At 31.6% G+C, this 23404-nt stretch overlaps 2 protein-coding genes and 1 long non-coding RNA gene across 3 annotated transcripts; 1 reads left to right on the top strand and 2 right to left on the bottom strand.

Moving 5' to 3' along the window:
• Positions 1-6798: 6798 nt before the first annotated feature.
• Positions 6799-9264, bottom strand: LOC114408533 (high mobility group B protein 9). The gene is made up of 7 exons (XM_028371616.1): positions 9156-9264; positions 8831-9003; positions 8602-8680; positions 8331-8496; positions 8071-8169; positions 7234-7604; positions 6799-7130 (listed from the first exon to the last, which is right to left on the bottom strand). The coding sequence occupies exons 2-7, from the start codon at positions 8974-8976 to the stop codon at positions 7023-7025; spliced, it is 969 nt and encodes a 322-aa protein (XP_028227417.1). The 5' UTR covers positions 8977-9003; positions 9156-9264; the 3' UTR covers positions 6799-7022.
• Positions 9265-12275: 3011 nt separating this feature from the next.
• On the bottom strand, positions 12276-13909 carry LOC114408532 (F-box protein SKIP23-like). Its single transcript, XM_028371615.1, has one exon. The coding sequence runs from the start codon at positions 13814-13816 to the stop codon at positions 12635-12637; it is 1182 nt and encodes a 393-aa protein (XP_028227416.1). The 5' UTR covers positions 13817-13909; the 3' UTR covers positions 12276-12634.
• A 7956-nt stretch (positions 13910-21865) lies between these two features.
• Positions 21866-23157, top strand: LOC114408052. Its single transcript, XR_003665799.1, has 2 exons — positions 21866-22504; positions 22723-23157. It is a non-coding gene; the product is annotated as an uncharacterized LOC114408052 (long non-coding RNA).
• The last annotated feature ends 247 nt before the right edge of the window (positions 23158-23404 follow it).

Here is a 23404-nt window from a genome sequence, read left to right as displayed (position 1 = left end):
CGAATTACTTTCTTTCGTGTACAATATAGCGACAACAAGATTTTTATTTTATGTGTCATCATGATAACGAGATTTAAACTTCCCTCACTGCTGCATCCTGTGCCAGAAGAGGGTTCTTATAATATATATATTCCAGTTTTGCCTTTTTCAAAAACAAAAACAAGATTTAAACTTAAGATATTGTACAAATTACTTTAATCGTTTATCACTAGCTCAACTCTAATGAGTTAAATTTTATGAACTACTTATTGAATAGGAACTAGCTTATCCGAGGGTTTGTTCCCGAGTACAAAATTTTTTATAGGTGCTTTCTCTTGATTCTTATATTTTTTGAAAAGCAAAACAATTTTAGAGGTGTTCCTTTCTCTCGATTCTGATTAATAAGCATCAGTTTGAATTAAAATATATTTATTTAAGAAAAAATATTTAAAATTGGATAATTCTTTAAAAAAAAACTAAGATACAAATAGAGCAATATATGTTAAGTAAAATATTGATATTTATATATTTAAGGTATTTGATTAAATTTATCATTATGCCACTATCTTAATACCTCAATTCAAGTTTCATGCGGTTTCTTTTTTCTTATTCTTTTTTCTCTTTCCAAAGTTATTATCAATTGCTAGAGGTGTGTGATTTTTATAATTTATATTTTTTATCCTATCATTTATTTGATCTCATTTATTATTTTTCGTCTCTTTCTTATTTATATATATAAAAAAATATCTGATGACAGTATATGCACCAGATTGCCATTACAAGTTACAACAGTTCATTGAGAAAAAAGTACAAACTGTGAGATAATTTTAAGAAGGCCAATATTATAAGAGTGAAAAATATACTTTAAGAAAGATTTTTCTTTTTGTGATGATACTTTAGAAGGATGGTTAGTAAACACGAAACCTTTTGAATCAAGTTTGACGCACAATACAAAAAAAAGCGTACAAATCAAAGTATGACGCACGACTGACTTACAATTTAATTTAATTTTCAATAAACTTGAGCCATGGATTCATAGGAGTACAATGATTTAAAATTAAAAATCCTTATGTAACACGCTCAAAGAGAAATGATATTCCCATGGTTAGGAGTACGATGATTTAAACTTAAAAATCCTTATGTAACACGCTCAAAGAGAAATTCCCATGGTTTTTTTGGGGTCAGCAACAAAAGAATTTATATAATTACATCAGAGGTGCTGAAACATTTACACAAAGGATTATATAATACCATGGCTATAGAATAACATAGGAAGTATGGAAAATAAACAAACCCCCTATCCGAGAAACAGCTGATAGCCGCCCACCAACAACAAACTATTGTCAGAGCATGAAAATCCACCACATGGTAGAAAACGAATCTTTACCTATACAACTAAGAAATTGCATATGAAAATATACGTACTTTGAGAATCATAATAAATCAATTACCACAACTCCTAAATATGATAGCATCTCAAGAAACAGCCAAAGAAATATCCGGATTCACTTGCCATTGTTGGAAAGAGATATCAAAATCACTTTGATATGTCTTTAACCAAGACCACATATCAAAGAGGATTTTATGTCATAAATTATCTTCAACTAGTACTTGTTCTTCAAAAATTATATTGTGCCTTTGATGCCATAAATTCCATATAATGGAACTCCAACCAACAACCCACCAAGAATTTGCTTTTCTCCCTTGTAGCCCATGTGAAATTTGACGGAAGTAATCACAAGGTATAATGTGGGATACCGTTTGGATTTTCAATAATGTATATCATCTCCACCAAATATGTTGTGCTACTTTGCAAGAAAAATAATATGTGAAATATCCTCATCACTTTGTCCACACAATTCACAAGCAAGATCATCCTCTAGAAGTTAAATTCATCTTTTATAAAGATCAATCCTTGTAGGTAATCTATCATGCAAGACTCTCCTAATCATAAAGAAAACTTTATTTGGAATTTTGATTTGCCATAACCGCTTAAAGATTTCTTTCTTATTTGGTCTCACCTTCAAGTTATAAAGGGTTAGATATGTGGATATAACCGTGAAACGGTATGACGGGTCCACAATCCAAATCTAATGATCTTCACCAAATCCTTCAATATGAGTACTGCTAACCAATCCAAAGAACTCCTCCACCAACTGTGTCTCCCATTGAAATCATTCTCTCCTCCATCTAAATTTTCAAACCTACCTATCATTTCTCCAACTACCAATTGTTTCTACACATGCATCTTTTTGTTTCGAATTAAGGAACAACCTTGCAAATTTATGTTGCAAATTCTCACTCCCACACCACATATCCTTCCAAAATCTAGTAGGTGACTCATCTCTTATCTTCCCTACACCATATCATCAAACCACCTATCATCATCTCTTTCGCACACCCTTTTTATGCCCCTCCTCCAAATAGACTCCTTTGATGTAATACCAACATCGCACAACCCTTCCCAATCTGAATAGTTAAAATCTAACACCATCTCCCAAAGTTTCCCTCTGTTGTGGAAAAGATTTCACCTCCATTTAGCTAGTCGAACAAAATTAAATACAAATACATCCTTGACTCTTAAGCCTCCATTCTCCTTAGAACAATAATTTTTTCCCACCCAACCTAAGCTATTTTCTCCCTCCCATCCTCACACCCCCATAAAAACCTCCTTTGGAAACTCACCAATTTCCTAGAAATTCCTTCTAGAATTTTAAAGGACATAAAGAAAAGTGGTAGAGAAATGAGTATTGAATTAATCAAGCATATTCTTCCGGCAAAAGAAAGGTGTTTATATTTTCAAGATGCAAGCTCCTTGACAAATTTGGCTAAGATTGGCTCCCAAGTCTCCAATTTTCTAGGATTTACGCCAATAGGGATCCCCAAATACACAAATGGGATGGTAAAGATTCTACAATTTAAGTACTTTGAAAATCTCTCTACTCACTCCCTTGGCACTCCAATACCTCCAAAATCTACTTTTGTGGAAATTTACGTTCAAGCTGGATACAAGTTCAAAGCATCTCATCATACTCTTTAGAGTCATTGCATTATCTTCAATAAATTCCCTACAAAGATTGTGTCATCCGCATATTGTAGTAAATTCACTTCCACTTCTTTCACCCCTACCTTAAAGCCTCTAGAAAGTGTTTCCTTCATCAATTTACTTAAATCCTCCCCCACAATAGTGAAAAGAAAAGAAGCTAATGGATTTCCTTGTATTAACCCTCTTTGCAAAGTGAATTCTTTTGAGGGGCTACCATTCACAAAAATTGATATCGAGCTAGAGACAAGACATCCTTGCATTCATTTAATCCATTTTTCATTAAAATCTAATCTTCTTATCATATAAAAAAGGAAAGTCCAACATACCGAATTATATGTCTTTTCGTAGTCAACTTTAAATAACAAGCAAACACTTCCTCATCTTCCTCTTTGCTTCGTCCACCACTTCATTTCCTACCAAAGTGTTATGCAAAAGATTTCTTCCCCCCATGAAAGCACTTTGTCTTCCATTAATAACACCATGAAGCACTCTTTAAAGCCTTCTAGCCAATAATTTCACACTATTTTATACATGCATCCAACCAATGAAATCACCCTATATCCCCCCCCCCCCTCGCCCCCCACCCTTGTGGCTCCTCAATTTTTGGAATAAGAGCAACAAATGATGCATTAGCTCCTCTTGGAAAATTTTCGGAAGCATGGAAATCTCCAAGAAATTCATGTATGTCCTTCTTCAAAAAGCTCCAACACTCCTTTAATAATATAAAGTTGTAACCATTTGAACCCCGACTTTTTGAATTACCACACTCCAAAATAGCCTCCTTGACCTCCTCTTCCCCAAAGCCTTCAATCAACATAGCATTATCATCTAAAGAAATTGACTCAAAATGCACTTCTTCTAAACATGGTCTCTCCCAAAAGTCTTCACTAAATCTTATTTTGTAGAATATTTGTGCTTCTTCCTTAACCACAAATGGATCTTTATTCCAAGAGCCATCCACATTAATGCCCCTTGTCATATTTTTCCTTCTTTGCCAATTCACTGCCATATGAAAGAACTTTGAATTACAATCACTTTCTTTAAGCCATTTGATTCTTGACTCTTGTTTAAGAAGGGATTCCCTAAGTATAGTGTTCCTCCAAAAGTCTTCTTGCAAGCTCATTTTTGCTTTTGTCTCCTCCAAATCATTCAACTCCTTCTCAATTCTAGCAATGTTATTGTGGATATTGCCAAAATGATCTTGGTTCTATCCTTTCTATTTTATTTTCAACCTCTTCAATTTCTCTTTGAGAATAAAAGCTCATCTACCATGCACCGTAACATTCTTCCAATTCTCCTCAACATAGCCCCTATCCTTAAACCAATAATCAAGGATCCTAAAAGGTTTAGGCCCCCAATCCAATTGATTCACTTTCAACAAGATTAGACAATGATCCGATAAATTTCTATCTAACACATATTGTGAGTTTTTAGTCTAAACCATATGAATTTTCTCCCTAACAAAGGTACATCCTCCACTTCCATGTTGTGAATAAAATTGTTGAATTCCTTCATTTCTCTTTCCCCGTGATCCACCCACTCCTCTCATCCCTTTCATATGATCTCCTCACACAATTAAAGTCCCCCATGATACGCAAATTAGACCATGAAAGGAGAATACAAATTAATAAAGGTGACTTTACCCCTCCCTCTTTCCAAATTTCTTCCAATCCAAGAAATCTTTTACCATGAAAAGTTATTCATGGTAAAAATTCTTTGGACCATATACATAGCAACCCTCATGCGGAATGTTTAGAGAACATGGATAAATTTGGTTTGGGTTTGGAGAATTTTGAGTCTAAAATAACTAAATTTTATTGGTTTAGGTTTAGTTTGGTATTCAATTTTTTTCAAGAACTCAAACCAAATTAATTCAATGTATTTCGGGTTGTTTCATATTGGATAGTCAAATTTAATAATAAGAATGCAAAATACTCAAAATAAAAAATCACAATGTTTATTCCTTTAAAAAAAGTCACAATGCTCATAAAAAATCAATACACTGCAGAGAGTTGACTTTGTTTTTTTACCATTGCGGATGATGGTGTAAGTACGGTATAAAGTCTTAAGAATTAACTTTTATGCTTGGTTTTTTTATTCCAAATCATTCTTACACATTTTTTTATATTCTATTTCCTTTATTTGTTACTAATTACTATTTTAATTAATTTAAATATATGCATTTGGAAGCTACCGGTGGGTGGCAACGAGGAGAGAATTTATGAGAAAAGGGGGAGGGGAAATATTTTATCAAAGTTAAATTTATTGTAATTTTGCTATGACAATTAATTATTTTCATTTTTAGTTGTGCTATCTAATTTGTTTTTATTTTTTTATCTAGAATGTGTCATTCATTGAATAGAATTCAAAAATTATAATTAAAAATTATTGTAGTTTATTATTTGTAACACAACGCTATGATAGAAATGCGGACATTCAATCGTGACAACGCTTTTATTTTTCCTAGTATAAAATAAAGGGAGTTAAAAAAAATGTCCCACCTCAACATCAACATAATTCCGCTCCTAATTATAAGTTTATTCAAACCAGTGACCACCTCTATGATTAGTTGCACTTGTGCTTTCACGGGTTCTTTAATATTTTCTTTAGATTAAAAGAGAAAGAAAAATGAAAACAATAAAAATAAAATTAAAAAAATACAATATTTGAAAATAAAAAAATAAAAAAGAAATACAAATTTTATTTAGTTTAATAAATAAAACAGCGGACAAAAATATGTGTGTGCCAACACTTGAAATCTAATATAATTTTTCTACAAAGTATAATTTGTTGCCTATAAAAAAACAAAGTATAATTTGTTAACACACTTTATCAGTTGCATTAGTTTGAAAGTGAAACAACGTGATTCACATATTTTATAAGATTTACATGAATCTTATTCAATAAAAAAGAATGCATAAAAAATAAAAATGAAAACAGGTCAAATTGTCTACTAAAGGCCTATGACCAAACTTAAATAAGTTCGTGCCAAGATTTCTTTAATATCGGTGTATGAGTCCAAATAGACTAGTAAATCTATCAATACAGACAGGATAAAAAGTCTCATATTATAAGATTTATAGACTACCTCACTAAACAAGTAATCCTATTAACATAAACATTATTCTTTTACGAATAATATGAATAATAAAAAGAATATCATTAGATTTCACTTATCTATATTAATAATCTCGCTTGCCTATTTGGACTAATAAGTAATAACTATCGCTCTATTTATAGACCATATTACGAAATAAACCTTACTGGTAAAATAAAAAAATAAAAAAAAGCCTATAAGTATGCAAGTCAATCTCAGTTCTTAGCTACGTAAAAAAAAAAAAAAAACCTCAGTTCTTAGTGATTAGGAATTTGACCACGCTTAAGCCTTGAAAAGCCTTACATAACTTGTTCCCACTCCTAATTAAAAATGGTTTTAAAATGCATTTTATAATGTGTTTTGTTTTTAAAATCTATTTTATAAAATGAATTCCAAAAATTATTTTTTATAAATTAATTTTTATATGATAGGAATAGAAAAGGTGGAAGTACAAGAAAAAAAAACTTACGTAAAAAATCATAAAATCTAGAGAAATTCTAATTTTATTTTTAAAACTTTTTTAAAAAATTAAAAGAGTTAAAAAAATTCTTTTATATTTTTGAAGACAAAATAAATCATAAATAAAAACAAATGTGTTGGCTATTAATTTTAAAATAAAAATTATAAGCATGTGGACCACGCTATACTCTGTCTGTCAATGATGAACCATTCAGTCTACAGAGAACAAACTTGGGAGGATAATTAATTGATTAAACGAAATGAAAGGGTCTCTGACTAACAATAGACACTAGTTTTCTCTTTTGAAAAGAAAAAAACAATAGTTCTGTAGACCACAGTCCAGTGGACCATTATCCACAACAATATGCACGTAAAAGTCAACAGATTATAAAAATTTTCTAAGCCATTCTTTCGCCTCCACAAACGGGTACCAATGAGATTCTATGGACGTCCAACTTCTGAGGTCTGCCTAAGCTTCATCTTCTCTTTGTACTCCGTCAATTCTCTCTTGTACCTTTCTTTGTCTCTTAAGCCAATGTTCTGATAAACCTGCAACATTATTAACCAAGCATGTAATTTACTTATTACCCTCAACAACCATGTAAATAATGCAAAAACCAATAAAGAAAAAAAAAAGAAAAAGAGAGAGAACCATTCTTTCTTCTGGGCTAAGACTGTTCCATGACTGGCCAATCATTTTGGTAAACTCCCTTTCTCTGTTTGGGTAGAGAGTTTTGAGAGTGTAATGCTTTTCAGCAAAGAAGAAGTTATAGCCACTCCTATTCGGCTTTGGATAATTGGGGTCCCACCTTCTTTTGTTTTTCTTCCTACGACCAGAACGGTGAGGTTTGCGGTTGATTGGTACAATGGCACTCTCATGTTTTGGAATCGATGGTGGAGGAACCAATTGCTCAGGATGGTAAAGCACCCCTCTAAGAACCTCCGAACCAAGCTTCACGGACACTAAATAACCACAGTCAAATTTTCCCTCGATGGTTCCATTTCCTGAAAGGCATGAAGTATCTACACACAACAAACAGTAGTAAATTTCAGCATTGAAAGTGTAGAGAACTTAAATAAATAAGCACACTGCACATTGAAAGTTACAACATTTTTCTAATCAAGCCATTATTCATTTCAAATTACGATTGCATAACATTATAAGATTTTTGTGTGTTGTAGCCAACCTTTACAGCATTCAACAAGCATGCATCGAAGCAGGCACTCAACGAAGCCTCACATGAAGTCGAATAAAATGTGTGGAAGACATAAATATGCAACCAATAGTCTAAAGACTAAACTCCACTACACATGAAAAATGGAGTTTTATTAATTAGCTACCGGATGAATTTATTATAGAGGGCAAAGACATCCACAGGTGAAATTGAAATTAACTAACCCATTCCACGAAGATTAATTAATAGCTAGTTTCTAATTAATAGTAACCCCAGGAAACAAAACAATGTGATGTTGTGAATTGCTTAATTACCTTCAGCACGAGATTCAGGACTATTATCCATAGGCTTAGGCGAATATTCCACAATAGCTAATTCAGGTCTCCACGAAGGGCTGTTGCCGGAAAATGCATCTGCACAATAAATAAAGTTGGATCCGCAAACACGAATTTCATTAGTCAACGAATTAACAAGAAGAAAAATTAAACCCACGAATGACCAAAATATACATAAGACACACACACACACACACACACACACAAAAAAAAAGAGAGAGAGAGTAGAAAAATAGTACCTGCTGATGGAGTGTAGATAGGACCCCGAGCTTTAAAGAAGTGAACTTGTTCATAATGATAAAGAAGACTAAAGTAGTGTTTCCTGAGTACAAAAGAAGCGCTGGTGGTGGTAGCTGCGAACTTGAAAACACTACCAACTTCCCTCCACTTCTTCTCTGCAACTACCTGCACTTTAGGAAGTACTTACAATAACATGTACCCACTAATTTATTTAAATATTTAACTGGAAACGATAGTGCTACAAACACAAGTTGTACGGACGGAGCCCACCTTCTCGTAGCCACTTCTTCTCGTAACTTCCACGTAAAGAACGTGCAAATCCAGCTCCTTCCCTCCAATCACAGGAATCCTTCACAAGTTGATGAGGACAAAACGGTCAAACATTTGTTTTAATAGCACAAACCAAAACGAAACGCTAAAGCTCCGTTAAAACCAAAGCCACATTTTCATTGACGAGGATAATAAATAAAAATAAAACAAGATATAGAAAGCTGCTTACATAAATTTGGTACCCATAACAAAGTGAAAGCGCCTTAGAGTGTCCCAGAAGAGAGTGGAGTCCTTCACGACGCCCTCGTGAGGGGCGAGTGGAGCAGGGTAGTGCTTTCCCTCCTCGCCACCGGGAGTTCTCGCCGCCGATGACATTCAGAGCGACGCGAAGGCACCGGAAAACTGAGGTTAAAGGTGAAAGTTAAGAAGGGAAGAGTTGTGTTGTGTTTAGAAAGCAAAAAAAAGCACATAGTACTAATTAATAAGTAGTAGGAAGATGGATATGTTTGATGTGACGAGAGTAAATAAGAAAGGGGGTGGGGGAACGAGAATACCGAGACAGACGAGAAATCGAGAATGAGAATCAGTAAAGAAGAAAGGTTGCCGCGTGGGGGAAAACGATTGGGTTTATTTTGTGCGGATGCCATAGGTAGTGTACAAAGTCCCATAATATTTGTTTATTATATATATGTCTGAGTGTGTTGATGATTACTTATTTTACTGGGGTTGGGTGTTTGTTTTCTCTTGTGGTGTTATTCGTAGGCTGACATAGGCACTGTTTCACCTTTGTCTGTGAGCAGCTTCCGAGCGTTGACATGCACTTGTGCTTCTGACTCCTCTGCTCTTCAAAGCTGAAACGTATCTTCCCTCCACATCAAAGAATCAAATGCATCATACACACACATCATACATTTACTCCAATTTATACTATTACCATCATATGCATTTTAAATGTTAAACAATATAAAAATGTGTTACTGTACCGCTCAGAAGTTAATGTTCTCGTACCCCAAATCAAAATATTTACTCATCAAACGTAGTTATTTATTGATATTTGATAAATTAATCATAAGAAGGCATTTAAGTTAAGTTTAATGTTCATTTATTATTAATGAAAATATTTTTATTCTACCAATCAGTTAAAAATTTTCCTAAGAATAACTTTTTTAATAATTATTATAAAACTTAACGATTTTATTATTTATTATAGAGGACATTCCTTCCGTCTATTTTGTTTAACGACCTTAAATTAATAACATATTATAAATTGAAAGTATGATTTTTATAGACCACATATATATTTTATAAAAGATAATTCTATTTAAACCAGGTAAAATTCTTATAGGTGATAAACCATTTTTTTTAACTATTTAACAAGTTGCATACTTATAATTCTTAAATTCAAAATATTTAATTAAGATAAAATAAATCTTGCACCATTATTTACAACTCAATCTTATATAACCATTAATATGTATTGAATAGCATATTATATTTAACTTAATAGATGAGCAAAACTTAATATTGTATTGTATGTATGCTTTTTTTTTAGGGGGTAATGTATGTATGCTTGTGAATTGTGAATTGTGACTTGTGAAGATAATTCTTTTATTTTTAAAATAAATATTGAGAGAATTATCTTATGTCTATTAAAAAATATTTAATTAAATTTATGCTAATTTATTTTCTTATTTTAAAATAATTAAATTAGTTTTTTATTATAAATCAAAAAGATATATATTTTTCATACTTTATTTATCCAAAATTTAACTTATAAGTAGTTTATCAGTGTATCCTTAAAAATTATAAAAAGTTATAATTAACTTTGATTGAGTTCACTTTCCTTTTTTGGCAGATTTTTTTAATCAGGTTCATTTAACGATAAGATATTAATGGCTGATTAGTTGCTAGAATTTTAAAAATCTTTGGTTTTATTGTATAATTTTCATTTAACAAATATTAAAACTTAAAGGTAACATTAATTGTGTAAAGAACAAATTAACTGAATAAGTAGTACCATTTTATTTAGCAAGCCCTGTACATGCAAAAACAAAATATTATAGCAGGAAGTGAACATTTTTTTTATGATTATGAGAATTAGAATATCCAGTATTTATCCTCCGACTCAAGCCAGTCAGTTCATGTGTTTGCTAGTGATCTTATCCATTTAACATTTAACATTGTTTCAGCCGTCCATCTGTCACCTGCAATGGGTGGTCTATCACTGCCGACCTGGCAAATGCAAGATCGATATTGTATTTTTACCAATTAAATATTTAGTTAGTTAGCACTTAGCAGGAATAATATCCGCATCGCTAGAAATTTATTCACTGGAAATTGGCGTAGAGAATTTTTTTTTTTTCTTATTCGATATCTTGTTTATTCAACTTAAGCAGAGAAAAACATTTGCGAATAATAAAATACATTAAAGAACTCTAAGTTCAAATATTTAAAACTACGTTATCGAAAAAAATATATTTAAAACTACAAGTTAAGTCAATATATTATTATCTAACTTTGTTTTTGTCGTATTAAGTAAGAATTTTTTCGTTGTAAAAAATAAAATATAAAAAATAAAAATTTGAGTCATAAATTATATATGGATGCTTAAAAAAATTAAAAATCATATAACACTTTTTTACACACGCCATTTGATTAAGGAAATTTTAAAGAATAAAAAAATCTTATTAACTTCTTTTTATACCGACGAAAGTAAAACCCAATCAAACACAATTGAAAGAAGATATGTTGGTCTATATTAAGGATGAAAATAGATAAAATTAGACTTTGACATACCTAAACTTAACCTACATCATAATTATTAAGTCTGATATTAACTTATTTATCTATTATAAGTCTTTTTTAAGTTTTAGTCTAACTCATTTAAAAATCTGGCCTGAAAACATATTTAAGTGATCTGTTTTATGAGAGCTTATAAACAAGCTTATAGACCTAACAAACCAATAAACTTATATATATAATATTATATATTATTAATTTATTATATAAATAGGTTAGGCTCTCAGATTTAATAGACTTTTTTAAAATCTCAAAGTTTAACTTTTTTAGTTAAAAAAACCTTTTTAAAAAACTTAAGCCTAACTTTTATAATAAATAGGTTTTTCGTGGGTCAAACCGTAGCCTCCTATCGGACCGCCTGACTTATTTCCAACCCAGTCTAGATAGACTAATTCTTAACACAAAGAAAAGCCCAGTTCAAATAGTAAGAAAGAGGCACGGATGCTTATCTATCCAAAATCATATAAATTGCTTTAATGACCATTAACAACAAGGGCATTTGGTCTAGTAGTATGATTCTCGCTTTGGTTGCGAGAGGTCCCGAGTTTGATGAATGCCCCAATATTTTACCTTTGTTTATTACAGTTTCCAACTTTTCATGCACCAACATTCAACAGGATCATAATTCTTTTGTACCACGTTTATGCCAAAAAAAATATTAACCAATAAGTTTGAAGTCTAAAGCACCATACATTTTCAATAGCTTAAAACTCTGATAATGATTAATTGGTTGCTAATTATCTGTTTAATACCCATCAGAATTGTAGTAGCTGTTATTAGGAGGTAGCTTTGTTTGTTTTGGAGTTTACTTCCCCTCCTTTATACCAAAAAAATCCCAATCAGAATACTTTCTTCGCCAACCATAACACAATCTCTATCGCAATTCGCAATCTAATTCCAGAACAAATTCACCAAGTAGTCAAATCCATTACAAATTCATAGTAAACAGGTTACTACATATAGCTTTTGGTACAGTGCAATCTTGCTCTTCAATCCGGATCCCTGTTGAGACTTCCCCATAAGAAGAAAATAGTCACGACTTTGAACACCAAGTGCGGGAGGTGATTCTAGTCTTTCATGTCTCGTTCTCTCTGAGCTACATTCGAAGTTCATATAGTAGCTCTATGTTTGCATAGCATAATGTACATTTATAAACACCATACAAGAAATAATAAGCCAAGCTGGTCTCCATGATCACATACATTTAAAAATATAACAAATTGAAAGAATGAAATCAACAGGGATTTGGCGAAACCCAAATTGGTAGCGGCCACCGAAGCCGAGAACAGGAATTTTGATTAAAACATGGCAACGGTTCAATGCTCTTATCCCGTAACCTAAATACGCCCAAATCATGCTTCCCACACGCATCGTCGTCATTGGACTCCGAATAATCGTCGGTGAAATAGATGCAATCCGCAGAACACCCAACAAAATCAGACGCACAGAACGAAAGCGAAGAATTCCCACCTACAAACAGCACTCGCTCGCCCAAAGTCTCAACTCTCTGCCACGTCAGCAACCCCCAATTCATCTTGAAAACCTCAAAACCCACCGTCCTATACACCAAATCCGACTCCTCCCCCGCGTGATCGGAAAAGTCCTGATCCAGAACACGTATCAGCAGCAACATGTCTCCCGCCGAAAACACCGCATAGTGGATATCCCCAGCGAATCCAAACGGCGTCGTCGTCTGAATTATCGACACCCGAGGCGGAAAACAACCCTCTCCAGCATCACACACCGCAATAGTCCCTCCCTTACTCACCGCGAAAAACAAGCCGTTGTAATTCACAACATCTTCCCAGCAATTCATCTCTTCTTCCTCTCCGTTCAGGAAAATCCAAGAATCGTAACCGTTTCTGCAGAACGCCAAGTTATTCTGACCGACGATAGCGAGCGCGGCGAAATCATCGTTTAATGTGGGACTCGCCGACAAGACAACCTTTCCGAGGAAAGAATTGCACATCTGTCGCAAGTTGAAGGCGTAGAGGCCGCCGTAAGGGTTTTGGATGAGGTACTCGCGTCCGACGTTGGCGTGATCGAAGGCGACGACGTTGGGGAAGGCGTGAAGCGGAGGGAGGGGGCGCGTGGCGCGCGTGAGGGGGTTCAGGAGGCGAATTTGGGGGGTTTCGTCGAGCATGACGAGCCAGCCGTGGGAGGAGCCGCAGATTCGGGTGCGGTGAGAGGGTTGAGGGTTGAGGAGATGGGTTTTGTTGAGGGAGAGGTCGAAGAAGGCGCGGCGAGATAGCATGAGCCATGGGAGTTGGGGAGGAAGGTGGAGAGGGATTTTGGGAACGGAGGATCGCCAGCTGCGGCAAACGGAACGGAATCTGAGGTAATCGACGTAGATGGTTAAGGTTTTCGAGATTGATTCCAGGAGTTCTGGAGGTAGTTCGCCCCACTCTACACCCATCCTTCTAACTTCTTCTTCCCCTCAAAACTCCAAATATCGTGTGGCTATCTCCCCATGGATGGTGTTGCGTCTCTTTATGATTGTTTGACCACTTTCACACTTTTGAAAAATATAAACTGATAAAAAAAAATAGATGTGTATATTGAGTTTATAATAAATAATAAGCTAAAATATATTTGTAATTCCCTTAAAATTTTGAAAGTATTAATATGTTTTTTATAAAAAAATTATTAAATTAATCTCTATGAAAATAAAATAAAAAACTTATTTTTTTATGATTCTCAATGATAATTTATTTAAACAATTTTCTTACATAATTAATAGACTTAATTATTTTTACTTTCTTTATAACTGTCACAAGTTATTTAATTCATTTATAATCAAATCATACATATAAGTGTGTTAAATATTTCACATTATTGTTTAACAGAATTACTATTGAAGATCAGTAAAAATATATTTTGTTTTTATCATATTAATATAATATTTTTAAGAAAATGAAATTAATATTTATCAAATGTTAGAGGGACCAAACATATTTTTAACAAAAAAAAAAATAGATCCTTACTAAAACTCTTAAATAATTTAATAGGTGGAAAGAAAGTTTATATAAAGCATGGTAGATGGATCACATATAGCATATCGTCTAAAACCACCTAAAAATATAACTATAATAGTAGGCCTCAAACAATCAACTAATAGGATCCATTAGAGTCTATGTATATTTCTCAAAAAAAGCCGAGCAACTGATGGGGTGAGAAGAGAAGACCTGGAAGTGAGAATAGCAAAGCCCTAAACTTCTCCGTTGTAGTCTTGTAGATACACCAACAGTCTCTGGGCCTTCATTTGGAACGAAGTGCTCGGCCGAAAGCAGCATTATTTCAATTAGAACATGGCATATCATTACCCAAAAACTTTTTAAGTAGAAAATGAAGAACGTGATGGCATCTTGTACGAGGATTTGGATGAGAGCTGCTCCACTTGGACGCCAAATGGCCCATAATCATGAATAATGGTGGATTCCTCTTCATCGAGTTCTGCAAACTAAGTGGAGTCTTGCAAGTCCCTAGCTTCCAGTGTAGGTAATATTGCTCTGTTAGGTTGGCCTCTTAAATTGTTTTGATATTCAACCACTAATCAACCAAATCTGCATATTTAGTAGCCTAATGAGAGTACTACTTTAGAACAGTTTCCATTATTAACCTTTTGTGTCGTCCTAAAAGTTAAAAAAAAAAACGATGCAGCAAAGAGCGACATAAAAGATAAGCATCCTCTCTTTCCTTTTTTGTTTGTGTCATCCTAACATTTATACCTTGGACAATGGAGAGTTAGTAATTTTGGATCATATATATATATATATATATATATATATATATATATCACATAATTGAATGATTTAGGACAATTAGTGAGAATATTAAATATTAAAGTGGTCTAATCAATATAAAAATATGATTAAGGACATATACGTCGTGAAAGGATGTGTAGATACCAATGATATTTAATGAAGGGTCAAATTATAATTATCAAATATGGGATGAGTGATGACACTTACCAATATACCGTGTTATGGCCTCTATTTGTAGAGACCATCCCAACTTGTACGGTTTCTCTTTATCCGTTGGAAGGGCTTTTTACAATTGAAAGGTCATAAAATCAATTTTTTGATCAACCTCTTGTTATAATCATTCGTTCCATTATGATTTTCGCATCTAATTTTCATCATGATTTTAAGTATGAGAATACAAAAGAGTTTTATCTATTTCTGTATAATCGTTTCTCTCTACATATATGATTAGAATTTATTATTGTATGTTAGAATCAAAATTAGACTGATTAATTGAATCCTTATTTGAAATTAAATGTCAACATGGACATCCTCACATCCCCATTATATTAGTTGGCGAAATAGAAATTTAGTCCCCACAGGTGCACCACCCCTTTCAATATAATAAAGGAAACAAAAGAAGAATAAAAGTTGACTCTATGCAGGGAGCAAAGCGCATGTACCTTTTTGAAAGGTTAAACTCAAAGTGGACAACAAAGTTGTTTCTTCTGTATCTCCTCAAGTCAATTTTAAACAATTAAATAACTTTTCTGTGTTCCTTTCTCTCTTCATTTCTCACTCTATAGTCTATATTCTTACCATAATAATTTTACGTTCGTTACAACTGTACATTGTAATTTTACGTTCTCTTAATAAAAATAGAGTTTTATTTCAGTAATTCATATTAACATTTAATGTCATTTTGTTATGCATGGATTATCAATAAACTTTAATTTTCATTAATAACCAGTATAAAAATACTTTTAATATTACACTTCCATTTTTGTCAAAAGAAGAATCTAAACTTGAACGGAGAATCATCAGTAGATGATGTCTATTACTCACCTCGAAAGACTATTAGCTGTTGGATGTAGCAAGCTAGCTACTCTTCTACTTCACCTTTTTTTTTCTTCATATCTAACATATTTTCATGTTTGATTCTTTCTCATATGGAAGACACTGGGTTTGTTCAAATGTTCAATGATAATACCATTTTTAAGTCTTTCCGGTCAAAGTACGAAAGATCTATCATCTATGTTTCCTCTGATTTTCACGATTTGTTGGATGGTGAATGTTGCATTAGGGTGCTCACCGATAAATGTGTGTTTGGAAAGTACTTGAATCCAACATCAACAGACTTTTCAATGAAAACTATAATATATTAGTAGTTACTTTGAAATTTTTGCATTAGAACTAACAATTTCTCTCTTCAACATGATTTCAATGTTAATCCAAATACACTATATGTCACACTACCGCTTTAGCCTGATAACTAATTAAGCAATATGCCCAATTAAAGCTTACACTCTGTTTGTACAAGAACGGAAACAAATATAGAAAATAGGAGAGTTATAAGTAGAGTAAAAAGAATGTGCTATAACTTATAAGAGTGAGAGAAAAAATTATGCTTATTTAAATAAGTAGAAAGGAAGGTAAAAATAATAATAATTTGGAAAAAAAGAAAATTTATAATAAATTAAAGAAATAAATTTAATTCAATGAAAAAATTTGCACATTTTAATATACTCAAGAGCCCCTCCGCCTGAAACTATATCCTCTGAGTCTCACCCACAGGCCACTCCCCCAACCAAATAAATCATTAGTTATGCAGCTAGAAATTCTTGATTTATTTTTAAAAGCGTTGTTCTCATTTCTTAAATAAATCTGTTACAGTGGTCGTATAAAATATGATAAATACTTAAAATCTATCAAGATACATTAAAGCATTATTCGTTCTCATTAGTGTAAACATTAATTATGAACATATATTATTAATAAAGCGTATTATATTAATATTATGATGTGTATTAATGATATATATATATATATATATATATATATATATATAATTTTTATACTAATAAAACTAATAATTAATATAACATCCATCATACTACTATTAATATATAGATCCATAATATCTATCTATATTAAAAGTTTAGTTAAGAAGTAAACAAATCAAGTAACCCACTCTCTAGTTGAAACTTCTAAGTTTGAAGTTAGTCATCATGTTTATGAACGTATTCTCCTGTATATTTATGCTACTATTTACAATAATATGAAATAAGTTTGTTTTCTTTTTATAAAAAAATTAGAAGTTTAAGTTTTGTTAAATAATCTACACCAACAAAGAATAAATCTAATATCAAATTGTTAGTAAGTATATATGCTCTATATAGATGGATGAAATAAATTAAGAATTTCATGATTATTGTTGTAGAGTGGACAAAGGTTTTGATGATTACAAATAACAAATTGCTATTATATATATATATATATATATATATATATATATATATATATATATATTATTTTAGTATTATATATTTTATGTGTGTATCACTTGAGGTTTAATAATATTTTATAACGTTATGTATATGAAACTTATATCATATATATTATTTTATTTTTTAGATAATTTTTTAAGATAAGTTTGATTTAAAATAGATAAAATTTTACATATTTTTATTATAATCCAAATATTATGAACCATTAAGTTGTATTTGGATAATTTTGTGATAATTTTTTCAATAATTTTGTAATTTTTTTTCAATAATTTTGTAATTTTGTAATCCAAATACAAGATAATTTTGTAATTTTTATTATGAAAATTTCTCTCTTCAACATGATTTCATAAATTATTATCAATAATTTTTTATTATAACTTTATTTAAAATATGAAAAAATATATAAAATTTAATAAAATAATATTTTAATAAAAATTACAAAATTTAAATCAAACCAAATTATTAATTTAGTTTAATTTAATTTTTTAAAAATAAAAATCAAATCAAATTATATATATTTGTTAAGTTTAATTCAGATGATTTTTTTTTTATAAAAAATCAAATCAAATCAAACCTGAACGCCCCTAATCCTCCTTGTTATTAGGAATGAAAATGAGTCGAATTCCGTCTATTTAAGGCTCTCGTTTGGCTTGACTTGTTTATTGTAAAGACCAAGCTCAATCTTTTTAAAAAGTTTTTATAAATAAAAAGGTAAAACCCAACCTACATGTAAAAGAGAGAGACTCAAGCTAGAAGGATAATGGAATCAGATTAATACTTATAAGGAAAAGAATGGTAAGACAATTTAAATATTTTTGTTGGGTTATATTAATATAAATCATCTCTAATCCATACATTTTTAATATTATACTCTCTTTTTTCATTTTCTTTTGATGTATTTTATGTTTTAACGACTTGAATTTAATATAATTTTGTTTATCAATTATTTTTGGAGTTGTACATTATTTATACGAAATTTTGTAAGTTTTTTTTTAGTTACTATTTCATTAGATTTTAAAATAATTAATTGATGAAAGATGTCTTTAAGCAAATTTTTAAATAAACTCGTACATCAAACTAAACTTTTATGTAAGCTAAACTAAATCTTTGAAAAAAAAATTATGATAAATAATAAATAACAAATTCAAATCTTATGTATTCAATTTAAGTCAAATTTAATAAAATTTGATTTCTATCCTATGATATAACTTCTAATCCTATTCCTATATATAGGAAATTGAGAATTCCCACAAAAGAAAGAAAAAAGGAAATGGCAATACTAAAACTAATAATTTTGCATTGTTCCAATGATTTAATCATAGCTCTGACAGTTATTCAGCAGGCCAACTGTTATGTACCTCACAGACTAATTAAAACGGAGATGAGACATCTTAGACCAAGAAAAAGGTCATCGTCATCGGTTGCAGTAGATGTGTATGTTCCTGGGAACAACGGAGCCTGATTTCTTCTGGCTTTCTTGTTTGAACTTCGAAAGTGTGAAAGAAAAAATTAAATTGGGTGGGTGTAGACGATAGTTGGAGGGTTGGTTAGATTTGAAGCAATAAATAAGGTGAGTAAAATGGGTTGGTCTCATAAATGCACATAGAAAATAAAGACATGGTACTAATTATTTGTGTGGGAGTTTGTTCTTGTGATTTATATTGGGGTTTGGAGGAGCTGGTGAGTTTTCCTAAGGGCGTGGCTTTGTGCTTGTGGGCGTGATGAGTGCGACGTATCGGACGACAAAAAGGAAAGATTAAATCATATCTCTTTCCTTATGTCATTCAGTATTTATTCAATGGAAAAAAAAGGAACCTTTCAAGACAAAAAGCGTGCAGTTAGCCAGTTACTACTTACTAGAATGAAACCTTAACAACGGAGTATTTTAAGTATATAGTAAACTCAGAAGTTTAAGATAATTTTTTATTTATTGAAATCTATTATTAATACACCTATACCTTATCATTATCTTTAATGTGTTTTTTAATTAGAATATTCTTAACTAATATTCTTAATAGACTACTGATTAGAGAAACTCAATAATTATTAGAGACATTGACCATTTTCTTTTATATTTTCATGACCAAAACAAAGGGAACAATTGTAAAAGTAGTAGGATCAAAAGCTTTTTCTTTTACTGGAAATTGTAAGTTCTTCGGTTGAGTTGAACAGAGGATACCTTGGATTCTTAAGTAGTGGGAGGTAGGTCCCATCCAAGAAATGAAAAGGTAAGCTTGGGGTTGGGGGCCTCCATCTTCTATAACGCTCACTCTATCTTATTATTTATTTCCAAAATATTAACTATTTAATTTTTATCAACAAATATTTGCTAATTTTATAATTTTTGGTATAAATGTTACTTAAGAGATTCAACCATATGATCTCTTCTTCTGGCATTCTTTCAATTATTAGATGAATCTTATGTTTCTTATATTTTTTTTTATTTTTATTTAATACTTTCATCATAAAATATTAAAGAGATCAGCTAAAAATTCAAGATAAATGATCTTTTTATTAATACTGTACCTTGCGGTTTCGTAGTACCACGGGCACCGCCAGTAAATAATGTTTCACCTCAAACATAAACAGGCTATAAAATTGAAAATACTCTATCTTCGCCCATGGGCTTTTTTCGGTCAAACACTTGATGTGTACGCCTAAAAACTTCTACTTCGTGAGAATAAATTCATACGTATTCATTAATTTATTGACTAACCTTTTCATTTTTTATTCATTTTTTAACTTTTAATCATCCATTTATTTTACCAAACACGCCCTCAATATATTCACAGTTGATGCAAATATTCACGTAGTTGACCTTAAGTCATAAAGTTTCAGCTTGAAGAAAATGTGTTACTATTCGTTGTAATAATAAATGTCCTTCGCTGTAAAAAAAAAAAAAGTAATGAATATCCCTTTTAATAATAAAAAATGAATATCCGTCGTAATCTTACAGCAAATATTTAACTACACTTGGCATTTTTCTTGTTACACAAAATTGATAAAATCTTTCATGATTTTTTTTTATAATCAATTGAATTTTGAGGCATTTTCATAATATTTAGTCATTTAGACATGAAACTAATATTTGATTTGAAACTTAGTCTTATTTAAAAAAATTCATCACTTTTTAAGGATGTATTATACAATAATCAAACTCAAATTTTTTCTAAAAAAAAAAATCCACATGTATTATCAATTAAAGTGCATTCATCTTAATTTAGTAATAATAAAAAAGAAGTAAAGACTATAAACATGAATACTATAAAATATAAAATGACTCGGCTAAAAATATGCTTTGCACCAGAACTAAACTAAACTCAAAGAAACGGTTAATCATCTAGTGTAAAAGGACATTTTGAACCTTCATTTTTGGTCACAAATTTCGGCAATTGAATTTGCACCTCGACCATACCTAGACCTGCTTGGCTGGTAGGTAACCATTTATCATCTAACTCAACATATTTCACTCCTGAGCCTTTAACATGAGGGGCATTCTCCCCCTTTTAGACGTGTTCTATTCTTTATGCTTTTACACTTCATTGAATCCATAATTTACTTGAGTATTTGTAGGTAATTTGCTCTGTGGTTTGTTGCACAACCATTACCAAGTAGCTGAAGAACCTCGATAATTGACATATGTAAGTCCCTCTAACTTGTTACATTCAAGTAAGATGAAATAATTATATTTTTTTAGACAGAGTTTAATTAAAAAATGAAAATTTTAAAAATATTGAACAAGTCATTGGTGAAACCTTAATCTATTTATTAATAAATAATTCCATCAATTTATCAAATTTGATTTTTTCTAAAAAAATAATTACAATCATTCATTCATTTTTACTTTATTTTCTGTTTGTTATTTTTCGTGTTTTTGTTTTCCTTTCAGCATCGTAAACCCTATGAGATAATTTTTTTAAAAAATGTACGAATTAAATTATGGTAAATGTTATCCCGTATTATTAGAGTATTGATTAAAAAAGTATTAAAATGCGAAAAATTATATTTTCATAATCTTTTATGCTCTTTTATGTTTAATATAATTTTTTTTTAGTTTCTTAATGAATATCTTAAGACAAGACACTGATTAATAAAAATTTTAAATTACGAACAAATGAATAATTTAAGGAATAAATAGGTAATATATTTTTATAAGAAATAAATGGAACAAAAATAGTACCCATAACTCGTGTCCAAGTGTCGAAGGTAGAGATTCAAGTGCGTTTAGTGGGCATCAGAATCGAGAGTGTGAAAGAGTACTAGTAGATTGTTGGAGTGAAGCTAATAAGCTGCTGGAGTGGGTTTGGTTTGGTTTCATCAGGAAGAACAACTATGATGATCCTTTCATCTTTCTAAATATCAGGAATCAACCATCCAATCTCATTGCGTATCAAATCTTTTCTATTTCCACCCCCCTCTCTCTCGCATTAATAAATTAAACAATAATCACTCCCACCATACCACGTCTTCTTTCTTCTCTCTCTTATTTATTCTCATGCTCGATCACATATTAAATACGCCACACCACATGCTTTCCCTTACTTCTTTTCCTTGTAGTGGTAGCCTAAACAAAACCCCAATCTGGCTTTGCTTCGTGCCTGGCTTGTGATGTCTTCACGTGGGTTTAACAAAGGGTTGCTTACAGAGTTTCTTGGCATTCTGTCCACCTCCACTTCCACTTTCAGTTCCATGGATCTCTCTCTCTTTTTGGCCCTATCTACGTACTCGGAGGTGGACATACTGCCAATAGAGCTGTGTTGGCTTCTCTTTGTCAAGCTTCCGTGATACTATAATCTCAATTACATACCATAATCACCTTTTTCCCATATTTCTTTTCTGGTTATTAATTATGAGGTAAACTCTCCAGCTACCTCCTTCCTTTTTATTTGTTTTGTTTTTGCTTTTTTTTTTTCTGTTTCTCTTTAATACTGGCTTTCTATTTGTCTGATAAATTCTCGTACACGATGTTGTCTCCTGTTACTTCCTTTTTATCGATTTACTATTATATTTTCTTGTAGGTAATTAGCAGCACGATACTGTGCTTTTTACCCTCATTTTTATTTATTTTGCAGGATCCCACTGTTCGCTGGCAAAAAATTTGCTATGGAATCAGATAAAGGGTAGCATGCCTCAGGTCAATTTCCGCTTGCATCTGGTGTTAGAAACCCTATAATTTCGATCCCTCCATTCTTAGTAAACCCTATGTTTCCCTTAGAATTTGGGCATTTCCTCGTTTCTTTAGTTCTACCGGTGTAGCAGATGTTTGATGTTTTTACTTTTTTTAACATTTTGAAGTTGTGCATGGTTGTTGTTCTTAGAAGTGGAATCTAGGGTTTCTACTTTCTTTAGGGTGGTACCATTTGCAACTTTGCATCGCTTTAGGAGTAAAGGGAATTTAATATTTTATATTTTTGATAGCCAAAGCTTTCATGGCTAGGATCTGCAGTTTTTTGCAGAAGTGAATATTTATTTTAGCAGGGGTGCATGGAGAAAAGATCTTTTTCTTTCTTTCTTTTGCTTCAACGATTTTAAGTTTTAAGACTATGGTCGTTTCCTTAGCTTGATTATTTTATGCCAACTGAGTTAGTAGATTTCAGCGTCTTTTAGCTAGTTTCATGCATGATCGTAATCGCTTGTGTTCTCACTGCCGATTGGCAATTGAAAATTTGGTTTTGCTTTGGTTTTAGCAATTTTGATATGCATATCCAGCAGCAGGCAGCGGAGACTATAGAGATTAGATGGTACTTTAACTAC

This window comes from Glycine soja, chromosome 4, assembly GCF_004193775.1.
Source record: "Glycine soja cultivar W05 chromosome 4, ASM419377v2, whole genome shotgun sequence".
Taxonomy (NCBI): domain Eukaryota; kingdom Viridiplantae; phylum Streptophyta; class Magnoliopsida; order Fabales; family Fabaceae; genus Glycine; species Glycine soja.
Note: the sequence above shows the minus strand (reverse complement) of the source record. Positions and strands in the feature narration are given on the sequence as shown.